At 41.7% G+C, this 13,269-nt stretch overlaps 1 protein-coding gene across 1 annotated transcript in view; it reads left to right on the forward strand.

Moving 5' to 3' along the window:
* The window catches only part of PITPNM2 (phosphatidylinositol transfer protein membrane associated 2), a 117,542-nt gene that overhangs the window by 42,387 nt on the left and 61,886 nt on the right, over positions 1-13,269 (forward strand). The window contains exon 2 of the mRNA XM_044440536.1: positions 11,493-11,661. Within this exon, the coding sequence (XP_044296471.1) occupies positions 11,584-11,661 (78 nt within the window). The 5' untranslated portion in view covers positions 11,493-11,583. The remainder of the gene's footprint in view (positions 1-11,492; positions 11,662-13,269) is intronic.

The raw sequence follows: 13,269 nt of genomic DNA on the forward strand, positions 1-13,269 counted from the left end.
TATTCCCCATCCGTTATTTTCCTGTGGATGAGCCACTGAGTGGTGAATGGATGTGATGTTCCTAATCGGCTAATGTCAGGCATGAAAACATGGATATTAAACTTTTAGACCATTGCAGTGAAATTGGGGCTTTGCAGTCAATCAGCAATTAGATTATGTGAGCATTCATTACTGTCAGTAATTTAATAAATGGAGCATTTTGTTCCTCACATTTATTTAACCTAGGAAAGAAATCAACTTTGAACGATATTGGGTAAGGCAAATTTCGGAAACCATTCTATCCATATTTTTAAGGCATATTTTGAAGATTCTCGTCCATATGAAACCTGGCTGTTAATAGAAGGATTGTTTATACAATGGAGTCTCTCAGGTTATCTCAGACTTGCAAATCAATGCTCACTGGGCAGCTAGACGGGGAAGAGAATCGATCCCTTGGCATCTTGACATGTTTAAAGAAAGACCAGTACTTATGCCTGGACATTGGACTCTTCAAAATCCCCTTATTGGGATCACATTTGCTTCCAGCTGCTTCTTCTGTTTTGCTTCTTAGTGGTTTTTTATCAACCTGAAATAAAGAGAAATAGTATTTTTTACTTTACATCTGTTCACTATGTTACCTTGTATTTTCAAGGGAAAACAGAATAGTCAAAAATAGTTTTCACCTATTAGATATAAAGTAACTGAAAATATGTGCTACCGTATAACAATTTTTATTGTGTAGACTTTACAGCATTATAAGACCTTTCTGTAGCATAATATTTTAGTCCTTTTGGCCTTCTTGGCTTGAGAAAAAGCCACATTGTCCCCATCAAAATGAACTTCACTAAACCAGTTTATTCATAATTAATCGTGTGTTCGCATTTGTATATCTTCCGTCTTTAACAGATGGTATGCCACAGAATGAACACAGAGAGGTCTGTTTTGTAGCTATGAAAACTATGTAAATTTTGAACATATATGTACTGCTACTTCTTTGCAGGGTTGGAAATTTTAGGCAGAAGTATTCTAGTTACCCACACTCTGGTATTTTTTTCATCTGGATTACTGCTGGGCGTGATACATGGGGCTAAATTTGCCTAGCCACACCTTGGATCCTGGAGCCCTTTAGTGGCCAAGAGGTACCAGATCTTGGCCCCATATGGGCACATGTCCCATTCGTATATAGGGAGACTTTTCTCTGTATTTCTGTCCCATGGGTTAGTATCACTGGGACATGGCATTTCCCGCTGGATTAGCATTCTGCCTGCCAAAAAGATACTTTTACCAGATGTGGGAAGGATAGGGGAAAAGAATAAGTTAGTGAACAAAATCAATGGAACCAGGGAACACTGAATTGTTCCTGCTATTTTGGGAACAATTACTTTCATTTTAAAAGCCCCAGTAGGGCAAATTCATAGCACGAAAGGTTCAGTGATAAATTGGTATTTCTGAGAATTCATATCCTTCCATTTCTCCATAGCTGGCTCTTAACAAATTTAATCTTCTTAGAATCAATTCTTTTATATCTATCATTTTGGCAATGATCTGATTGTTCAGCTCAATAACTCAGTGCTACCTTTCAAAGGTTTTGCAGTCTATTTCCACCAGATCCTGTTTGTTTTAGACTATTTCCAGCTCTCCTTGCCTTTTTATTTTTTTTATTTTTTTGCATTATTCTCATATATTTTTAACCAGGTATTTTTAGCTGAATAGGATGAGGGTCAAGGGCAGGCTGGAGGGAGAGAAAACAATGACGAGAAGGAGGGGGAATGGGGGAGAAAACAGAAAGAAAGGAAAGAATGAGAATCTGAATAGGTTCTGTTATTTACCAAAAGCAGGGGATTTAACTTGTGTAAAAGATTTGTAAAAGATACAAATTTTGTAAATGTTAAAGAAACATTGAATTAAAACTAGATTGCTAGATTATTAGTTGTCATCCAAAGAGTGTTATACATGGGAAATGAAAATCAGCCCCATCTTACAGTTAAAATGTCTGAGGGATTATATTGTGCGTGTTTTAGGCAGACAAAGGTCCCCCAACACCCAGCAGGACCCAGTGCTGCCAGGAAATGCTGGGAATGGGAAGAATTTTTTTCTGTCTAAAGGTGCATAAGAATGTACCTTAAATGTTGTTTTTGTTTTGTTTGTTAACCATTTAACTACACTTTATATACTATGATTCTTCCAAAGCACCCAAGAGATATACAGTTGAAAATGACAACGTAGAGTCTAGGTGCAGGAGACAATTCAAAGGGGGAAGGGAACTGGAAGGGATGGCCAATATAAGCAATTGCAGATCAATTATTTCATAGTTTTTTGCATAAGGTACACAATGGCCAGGTGCTGCAGCCACTACAGGAGACAGATTGGGGGGGCACCCCTAATGCTTGACCCCAGCCGTCTCACGAGGGCCAGCCCAAGATGCTTACCTGCCTGTGATGAAGAGCAAGATGGCGCCCCCTCCTCTTCTGCGTACAGAACCCAACAGAACTGTTTCTGCAAGACGGTCATTGGGCAAAAGCACCTTCATGGTGCGTGAAAGCAACAGGTTGGCTCAGTAGACCCTGGGCGGACCGTGTGGCCTCTCCCCACACAACTTGCTGGTACCTCTCAGAATCTGCTTAATGGGAGCGCTGGCCCAGTTTTCTGGGAGGTCTGTTGCCTTTAATGTCATGTGGGATTCCTGGGAATCAGTGGAGCATCACCTACCACCTCCTGAATTGGGCGCTTTGCTTCAGGTGAGAGGATCACAATTGCAGGTTACTATCTTCACCTTTCCTCCATGCAGGAGGGTGGCAGGGAGGATCCAGCTGGCTTGCCTTGTTGGTTTGTTTTGCTGCTGGATTCCACTACATTTGGGAATGGCTAGCTTTCCTTGTGCTTTCTGGCTCACTTCCTTGTTATTCTGGGTTACGCCGCATGGAGGTTCGCTCTTCTTTGATTCTTCCCCCTGCTTCCCTCTCTGATTTGTGGCTTATACAAGTCAGCTCAGTTCTCCTATCGTTTTGCTTTTCTTTTCATTTTTCAGGCATGGAATAACTCTCTATGTTAATTTTCCAGTGGCCATTTAGTGCATGATCTTTGCTACCATTAAAGTTTAAAAATACCAATTTGGAACCGGGAACATTGCAAAAGGAACGTTCATGGCTGGCCCATTTAATACTGCAGGGAAGACTGAAGTTCAATATTCCTTTTCTATTAATGTTGGTGAAAGAAATAAGGTCTTGTATTTGTGAAATTGTATTTAAATCTGCTTTTTGTGAATGTGTTTCTTTCTCATTGCCGCCTCTCTCCCGCTGGCTCGCTCTTGCTACTGTGAGCATGCATTTGACTGCTCTGTGGCCTACAGGACAATTTAATAGCTACAGTAAGCCTGTATTGCATTTGGCCTGATTCCGTCCTTCTACTGTAATAAATGTTGGTTTCTTAATGAGCGCTTAAATTCAAAAGGTGACGTCAAACCTCATCTAATAAAGGAAAGAAGATTAAGACTCATAAATGCAGCTGTTTCTTTTAGCATGCGCTTCAAGCAGCAAGCCTTGTGTCTCCCAGTGTTCACTTGTCTGTGATTTCTGGTATCTTCGTGTATTTGTTCAGAGTTTTCTCATGCTAATCACACTCCCTATGTCTTCTTAGTGCTGTGCATTAATTGGTAGTTTAAATGGAGAAAATGCTTCTTGTGCAGGGTGGTAAAGTTGGATTACACAATATGCTGAGAAACTGTATAAAGAATCAAGGCTCAGCCAAATTGGGGTTTTTTCTGTGGCTTAATTGGTTTGGAGTTTTCCAGTGCAAAACATGTTTGCCCTTGGTGGTCTTTTTCCCAAAATTTCCTGCAGCCATGAACACTGGGTCTTGAAAATGAGGTCAGAAGTCTGAGATTCTGCTTGTCAGAACAGTACCCCTTCTTTTGCAGTCACCACTGGAAAGCTGTATCAGTGTAGAAAAGCACCAGTAGGGGTGGTAGAGAATAATTCATGGTGTGCACATTTCCAAAATCCTGGAGATTTCTGCAGCCTAATTCTTCTGTGTGTGCTACCTCAATATTTTAAGGTGGGCTGTCAGCTAATGCTCACATCGTCTTTCTAAAGCAGGCAGCTGTTTGAAGACTTTCATGAGAACGAGAACCAAGGAAGGGGCCTTGTGGATCAGAAGAGGACTTGTATAGAACAGAACTTGCATTCTGTTCCTCAAAGTCCACCCAAATCACAGTTTTTTCTTCTAGCAGAAGGTTTCTTGTCTTAGAGCCCAACCAGGAGAAAAACGGCTTAAAATAAAGTTTCCCTCCCTCTTTGCTGGAGGAGTGTAGGCAGGAAAAGGTTTTGGTTTCCCCATTAAATCACCCAATTTATAAGGATTCAACGACAGACTTGTTTCTACCAGCAATTCTGCCTCCGTGACTTCTTTGTCTCTTAAAGTCTCTTGCAAAGATTCTCTGAATGTTTTTGCTTTTGGATTGCATCTACATTGGAGGAAGATAGATTGAATCCCCAAGGAACTGCCACTTCATCCTTTCTGCTCAGTAGGAGTAAAAAACTGAGATTTATTGTATTGAATTTCAGTTGCTGCAGATTGGGCTGTTTTGATACAAGTTTCTTTTTTATTATTTTAAACGACTTCCTTTTTTGGCACACACTCTGTCCAACTTGTTACAGAAACCTTTGCTCTTGCTTTCAGCACTTACATCTTTTGAAGGATTTTTCAAGAGGAAAGCGTAGTGAAGCACAAACTATAGTTTGCTGATTCAACTATAACCACTGTAGTTTGCCCAGTCCTTAAACTTGGAAGAGGTGGTGGAAGAGAGACAGAGACGTGTTTGGGTGTGTTTCTGTCAGCCGACGGGTACAATCCTATGTATATTTAAACAGAAGAAAGTCCTACAGCTCCCAGTGTTCTCCAGCCACTCATGTGGGATAAAGAAAGCTGGGGTTGGACATTTTTTGCTCTGAACATACATGGGATTGCGGCCTACGCATGTTCATCACCATTGTAAGCATGTCTGCATTACAACCCAACAATATTTTGTGAATGTTGAATAGCTGAATGGCAACTATTAAGGTAATCATAACCGCTGGGCTTTTTTGTATTTCATTGTATTTCATTTCCCATTACTAGCTCTGCTGGAAATATATCTGATTCTTCCTTTCCCAAGCATTAAGAAATGCAGGACAATATTTACAATGCCTGTTTGCTGTGGAAGACAGTATACCGGAGGCCTTTGTAATAAATTGTGAAAAGATAAATGTTCAAATCCAGCCAGTTCACAGGTCAGTTTAGTTAGGGGTGCGGAAACAAGTCCAGGGGTGGTGCTGGGACTGAAACAACATTATCCAGTTTCTTCAAAGTTCCTCTTTGCGTTTATTAAATGTGCTTGCCAGATATTTTTAGCAACTCGTCTGGGTTAGTGAGAAACCTGGCTTTACGAGTCTGAGTGCCCATGTCTCACAGCGCATCTCAGTGTGGCTTTTGTGCAAAAACAAGCCGAAATCCTATTAGTGAGACACCCGAGTCTTCATCAAGTAGCAGACTGTGCGAAGAGACAGCCATTTCCTCATTCTGAATAACAGCACAGAGCATTCCTTCTATCCTGGCTCATCTGCATCAAATAAACCTTATTTGCGGAACGGGATTAGGGTCCCTCATGTCAGGGGAATGGTTGATTTACCTTGTTATTATTTCATAAGGCTCATTTATACAGAGCCCACTGGAAGGGCATCTCATGCCTGTTTTTCAATCTGAAGTATAGTTTTGTTCTTTGACTGTCTGCCTGAAAGATTACTTGTTCGTATCACTTCATTTTAAGTGTAATTTCCCCCATTTCAGTTCCTAGCGTCCTGCAGATTACATTGCTTTCAAGCTGATGGCTGTACATTACACTTTCTAAAAATGTCTTTTAAAAACACAAACACCCACCCGCCAACAGAGCAGGTTAGAAATGCCTCCCGGGTAGAAGGAGACTATTTTAATTCGGATTTTAAAATAAGTACGTTTCTGGGATGGAAGAAATGGAAGCAAACTATTGTAGTGATTTGAAAGGCTATGCAATGGGACGGCATACAAATGCCCTAAATAATAATAATAATAATAATGGCTTGTAGTCTTTCAGAGCCTGGATTTTTGATGGTGTGTGTGTGGAATTTTGGTCCATTCCTGTTTTCTTATAAATATTATTGGTGTGTTTGGTGATATTAATTAAGAACAGCTTAATGAGATTATCTCCACCCTGTTCTGGAAAGTTCTCCTGATGGATTAGCCTGTCAGAGAAATTATAAGGGTCAGTTTGTGGGGTGAAAGAGTAGAAGATGGGCTACTTCCACAGAGCAGCCTCCCTCTTGGTTCTGCCACACTAGGAATATTTTTCTTCTGGCAGGTATGGCAATTTAAAAGCAGTAAAAAGGCATGAAACAAGGACCTGAAAATGAGAGGGGAATAGGTGTTTATCATGCAGTGCCAGACAGCTAATTTATTTAGGACTTCTGAGGGAGTCAAGCCGGGTCTGCTTTATTAACATTTAAATGAAAAATACTTGGAGGCTCTGTTATGGTTGCTATGGGATGCCACTGAAAATGGTGCTCCCCGTGGAGACGAGGCCTGTCCTCATGGGCTCGTTGGCCAGGTCTAGCGGGCACCAGTCCATCATCAGGTTTTGTCTCTCCACGGAAGGTGGAACATGATAAAAAGGGAACCTGTCAAGAACTTTTGCAAACCTCACCACTGATTTAGTCTTTGAGGCATTGTTGTAGTGACTTTAAGGAGCCGGGTGTTTATAACGCTGGTAGAACGGTTTGCTGATTTATGCTGACATGGTCTATTCTGGGCTTGGCTTGTATTACATTTCGTTTGTATTTTTATGTGTGGGGGGGCTTTGTAGGGCTGAATATTGGCACAGAAGGAATCAAATAAAAAAAACCCTTGGGCCTTGACCCTTTGAGCCTAAGGTGGATGATCACTTTGTGTTTCCTCTTGCACCTTGAAAATGGTAAAGTGAGCAGTTCAGAGAAAAAGTAGGAAGGGACCTTTCCCACCTCAGTTTTCACTTCATAAAGATTTTTGTGGACTCAGATTTACGGCCAGATGACCCCTGAGAGACAGCTGCTCGACACCTCCTGGTGTTTGTTTGAATTTATTCATGGACTCTAATGAAGAAGTGGACTCTAATGTGGGAAACAACCACTCTAAATCTTTGCAATAGTCCATAAACATGCAACTGTAACATGGAAAAGTCTCTTCCAAAACCAACAAAACAAGACTCCCTACTCTGATTTCCTTCCAATGCCTCAGAGCCCATGTCTTCTCCTTTCCTGTCTCAGTCCTATATATGTTTAGATGCTTAGGATTGCACCTTAAGTACACCTAAGTACATTTAATTGCAGCATCACATACCCTTTTCCTGATTGCCCCTGCCCTTTTCCTTCCTCTGTTTTTCCCTGTCTAAAACTTTAGATTTTAAGCTCCCTGGGGCAGTGGCCAGTATTCTGTAAAATGCTATCACCCCCTATTGATGTTACTGTAGACATAAATGATAAAATACTATTCAGCATTTTACTGAGAACAGACTCTTTCTCAAAATGCAGGGCTTAGTTGTATCCAGCTGGAATTGGGCATTTCTTGTTACTGTCCTGTGTAATTGGAGAGAGAGCACAATTTTCAAGTTCTCCAGCCTCTGCAGTGTCCAACCCTTCCGTGACATTGAGATTTATTTTCATTTATTTATTGACTGCATAGCGATTGTCCTTGTCTTCTTTTTTAAGTAGACCTCATCTCCTAAACAAATGAAGAAACTATAAAGCTTTTCTCTGAGCATGTGCAGGGTGCATTTATCTTGCTGCGGAGTCATCGATTCCAGCCGGTGCTGATCTTGGATTATGGGGCAAAGTTTCTACAGGCAGTTCTTCAGCTCAGTTGCATCTCAGATTATGACAAATGAACCTCCAGACCTTTCCTGCACTGGACAGGCAGCAGGAAATATAAGAAGTATTAACTGAACATTTAACAAATGCAGGTTATTCTGATCTGCACACAGGGTGACTTTTAAAAAATGCTTAGAATAACATTTTGGAGAAGACATCGGTTGCTCTCACATAGACCTGTCAATCTTAGTGCCCTAAAAGGAGGGTTATTTTGCTCAGTCATATCATCAGATGCTACTTGTGGGAACAAACACACAGAGGATTTGATCCTTTACCACAATGTAGCGCTTGGCAAGGGTGCAGAAACAAATGGGGCAGAGGAGAGAGGAAGAAAAACAGAAAAGAGCATTCCACTCCCAAGGGGGCACACTCCATTACTGACTTGTCACTTTGAGGGGTATGATATCCTTTTGGGGCTGATGGGATTAACCTTGAAGCTAGTATGCAGCCTTTCAATATAGATGCATTATTTTTCCTTGGCTTCTTTTATGGCTCCTATTGCAAATGTGGCAGAAAGCTTGGGATATATGGATGTTGTGCAGTCGACTCCACTTGAATTTTGCAGATTCTGCGGGAGCTGTGTTTTGTGGTCTGCTCACTGGTAGAATAGGATTTTGCACAAGTCCATTTGGACACATTTCTGCAAAGTCATGCTTGTGCAGTTTGCACTTTTGAAAATATACGAATTCCACCCCTCACCACCTATATATATTTTCATTATTTAGCCTGTGGAGAAAATGGATAAGTTATTTAGAGGAGGTTTATTTTTCTGTTTTTCTGTGAATAAATTTGTGTAAAATTACTATTTTTTTAAGGGATCAATAAGTTTAGAGAGCCCATGCAACTCTAGAAAAGCCCATGTCCTTGCGTCAGGTTCTTCGAAATTTGAACTCATTTAAGTCAAATGTGAATTTCTCTTGTTATTGCTACTGGATGCAGAGGGGAAGTTCTGAGGAAAGCTTATTCAGGGCTCCAGCTGCGCAGTTCTAGGGCACTGTGAAATTGGTACCACTTTTGGCTTGAGTTGGTTTAATGATAGGTTAATCAACTGAAACATTTGGTAATTACCCAGCAGTGGGAGTCAGTGTGAACTGATGAAAGCCAGATTTTAATTGATAAAAGTTAAAGGCACAGCAGTTTGTGTTTTGAGACATTTTGGCTCTATTGTCTTGCTGTAGGGAAGAATAAAAATATTGTAGTAATACAAATATTGAAAGGTAGCAATCTCTTCTGTCCAAGTGGTAGCTTTTGTTTATGAATTTTTCTTAGTATTTGATAGCATTTATATCCCATGGAAGACACTTGTATTAAGAATCCAGTAATAGGAAAAGGTATGTATTTATCGATTTGCTCGCAACATCTTTCTGTCACCCTAGAACAACAACAGTAAGGTTTCTGGGTGGCTTATAATTTTCAGATTAAAAACAAAGGACCACCATGACCATAAAACTTGATGCAACATGTTCTTAATTAAGGTAGCGCTGTGGTGCAAGACGGTGGACACAACTTTATATCTTTGAACTTAGAGGATTACGGACATCCTATGGAAGGATGGAGAAATGAAGATGCAAATGTCACCTTTGCATTCATCTCACTTTGCAAATCCCTTGGTTTCTGGTGTCTGAGTCCCATGCCTTGGAGACTAGGAGATTGCAAGATGTCTCATTGTGGTAGTGACACTTTCTGCTACTCTTTGCCCTCTGGAACACCCCAAAAACGCCTTCTTCAAGGGCACAGTTATGACCTCAGAAAAGCAGCTGGCACAGTTAGTTCCATGCCGACTGGAAGTGGGAGGAGGTGAATCCAGGACACAGATCTCCAGCTACAAGGTCTGAAAGATTTTCCAGACTTTTAGCTGAGAATCTGATACTTTCTTAGGGCCAGCAGAGATGCTGTGTAGTGACCTTTGCTATTAACTGGGAGTAGACTCCATCTGGAGGACTTAAAGAGACTTATTGCTGAGGTACGAATTGCTCTGTAATTGGTGAAGAGGCAGATAAACTAGTCATTCTTCATACGGGGCTCAGAAAGAGACACCAGATTCTTCAACAATTTCGAAGTTAGTCGTTGTAGATGTATGAGTTTGATAAATGACCTGGTCACCTGTACATTCTGCAAAGTATTATGAAAATAGACATGAGTAGAATTTTAATTTTTATTATATTTATATTTTGCCTTTTCCTCTGAAGAACCCAAGATGGCTGACGTGTTCCTCCTCCTCCTCATTTAACCCCCTAACAACTCTGTAAGATAGGTTAATCTGAGAGTCTATGACTGACCCAAAGTTATCCAAAGAGTTTCATGAGTGGGGGTAGGAACCCGGATCCCTCAAGTCCCAAGAAGCTGCTGAGATGGACACACAAAACGTGCCCCTCCTTTGCCCCAGCAGGTCACCTCTTTGAGAAAGTGTTTGTAATAGTTGGGTAGAGCACTGTGATAAAAGCTTTCATCTTTCATGTTAGCATTTTCACCCTTGAGCTATAGAAGAGTTGCGTGGAAAAGCATTTATGGATAAACTTGCGAAGTTCATTGAAGCAGCAATGCTGATTCTCATCCTGTTTGTATGGCAAGATCCCGCTGCTGCGGCCAAGCGTGGCTTTTGAGAATTCAGCCTGAAGCAGCACTTTTAATCTTGCTGCCTCTGGGGAGCCATTTCCCACTTGTGGGACAGAGAACCCCATCCTGCTTTGCACAGGATTATGGGAGCAGTTCTGGGGCACACACAGATCACATGGGAGGACAGCCAAGCCAGCCAGATCTCTCCATCACCCCACATAAGCTGGGATGGTGCTGCATCAGGTTGATGGGTGATTCTGGGTCTTAATTCTGGAAAGCTTGACAACCATTATATTGTCTCTCATTGAGGCATTCTAGGTTCAGGTCCAGCGAGAGCCAATGTGGTACAGTTGTTAAGAGTCCTGCAACACACTGTACACCACTCCTTGCAATACCTCCTTAGGAGTTTCTGCATATCTTGAGGTTTCCATTCATATCCATAAGAGCTAGAAACTTGTCTTTAAGGAAAGCAAGCTGAAATTCTGAGTGTTCTGAGCCTTTGGTGAATGTTCTTTGCTCCATTGGCATAACACAGTTCCAGCTGTGGAAGGCACATGTTTCATGCGTTTTACATTTGTATTCTGCATTCTCTGAAAAGTGCTCCAAATGTTGCGTGTGGTTGCTCCTCCCGACAGCTCTGAGGCTCGAGAGAATGAGTGCCCCAAGTTCACCCAGTGAGCTTTATGGGTACCAGTCTTGGTCTGATGTTCCAGTGGCTTTCACATGAGGTGCATTGGTCTCACAATCTCCTACCCACTTGAAAGCAGAGACTTCCTGCATCACAACTAAGAGCTGGTGAGGGTTAATCCCCCCTCTCTCTGTGTCCGGTTTGTGAAGGACATATTTTAGGATCTATCCGAGATCCCTGTCAGGGCTGGGTCCCCCTTGTGTTTGTTGGGTCTGGTCTTGTGACTTATGGGGGTGGGTGGAGTCTGTTGTTCTGGGCTACAGTTCTCATGTGGAGTTATTCAGATCATAATTTAATTCACGAAAGGAAGCAAGGAAGCACAGCATTAAATACATCTCTGCTTCTGTTTTTTATTTCAGGGGCATCAATACATGAGCTTACTGGTATTTAAGCAACCTCCAATAAATACCTTTGGCTTACATTTCTGACCCAGACCAAAGGGATTTCAAGATGCTTATAAAGGAGTATCGGATTCCTCTACCGATGAGTGTGGATGAGTATAGGATTGCCCAGCTGTACATGATACAGGTTGGTATATACACACAGACACACGTTCACGAGCTGCCCCACAAGAACAAGAAGTACAAGATAAGTAAAATGACCTGACTTTTTTGTCTTTCATATTTAAAGTGTAAAGTCATACAAGGAGTGGAAGAAGAACATTAGCTATGAAAAATGTAACAGCTGACTCTCAAACCTGTAGAGAAGGAGGAAGTGAAGGGGAGAGCAACTCATCAGCCGGGTCTGACTTGGAACACTGCCTGCAGTGAAAGGTTCCTTGTGTGAGGAATCTTTCTTCCGAGTTGGATTTGGTTCCAGGTTCTTTTTTTCTGGCGATGAGATGTGTAGCTGGTGACTATCTGTAAAGTAAGTTACTGGCAAGGGCTGGCTTCTCATTATACTTGCATTAATAACAGAACCCTTATTTTGAAAATTAAAGCCCCTTCAGCTAGGGAAAAGAGGTGGAAGTACGCAGGTGGAACCGTCTTTCTTTTCCCACCTGTTGATCTGGGTCACACATCACACCTAACCTGTGATTTGTTTAATTCGTGGTGTGTTACCCTGCCCAAGGCTTGGCTGGCAGATGATGAAACAAGCCATGTCAATCCTTCAGGTGTTTGTCTCCTCCCCCCACCCCCCCCTCCATGCCACAGTATCTAAAGGACGGCTTCTTTCCATACTTGCCTGCCTGTTCTGTGAGATCATCTTCAGAGGCTCCAGTTTGCAGTGTATTTAACTGGGTTTTACTGATTTCATTCTATTATTTTGCTGTTGCTCAATGCATCAGTTTTGGAATTTTGGCTGCAGGATGATTCATAAACTGAATGCATGAATTAAGACATAAATAAATAACCAAATAGTCACAGTGAGCTGCTGTTCCAGAAATCTGTGAGACCTCAGAAACAGCTGGCTAGCGACTGTTGGGGATAATAAGTTGTTTTTAATGTGTTTTGCTTTGACCAAAAAAGGCAATGCTTATGTCAGCCTGGTTTCTTGTGGACCTTTCCTTGAAGCAGCTCATGGTTAACATGTCCTTGAATTTGGTTTGAGCCAATGGTCCTGTTCTGTTTCTAATTTCAAATAGCATACCATAAATATGCACTGAGATTTTCCGATAAAGATACATCGAATTGGTCCTCTGGTCTGCAGCTCTTTGCTGTACCTGCCCCAGTAGGTGTGTGCAGGCATCGTTTCTTCCCCTGGAATCCCCTGCTGAGGTTTAAAGTGCTTGGAAGCTGATGCTGGATTAATTGTGGCTTCTGAAGCATCTATCACAACCCCCTCCCCCCAGCTGTCCCCGTTCCCATTTTGCACGGCTTTCACTCCCTTGGCCGCCTGCCGACTCCATGGTTTGCTGTTCGGCAACAACACATAACAGCCTCCATCAATTAGTATTAATTTTACATTACATCAGTGGACTTAATGTACCTTGGACTTGCTTGCACATCAGCAGATCTGAACTAGAGTTGGTTTCCTTTATTAGATTTTCAACTCCGTCGATACCGACATTTTCCATCAGGTGCCTTCCCAACGCTAATGCCTGTTAGAGAATTTAGTCTGGTAACTTTCTGCTCATGGCTTGCAGTAGGATGTTGTGGGCATGTGCTTTTCTTGTTGATTGTTCATTTCTCCTTT

This window comes from Varanus komodoensis, unplaced genomic scaffold (assembly GCF_004798865.1).
Source record: "Varanus komodoensis strain SLA01 unplaced genomic scaffold, ASM479886v1 scaffold38, whole genome shotgun sequence".
NCBI lineage: Eukaryota > Metazoa > Chordata > Lepidosauria > Squamata > Varanidae > Varanus > Varanus komodoensis.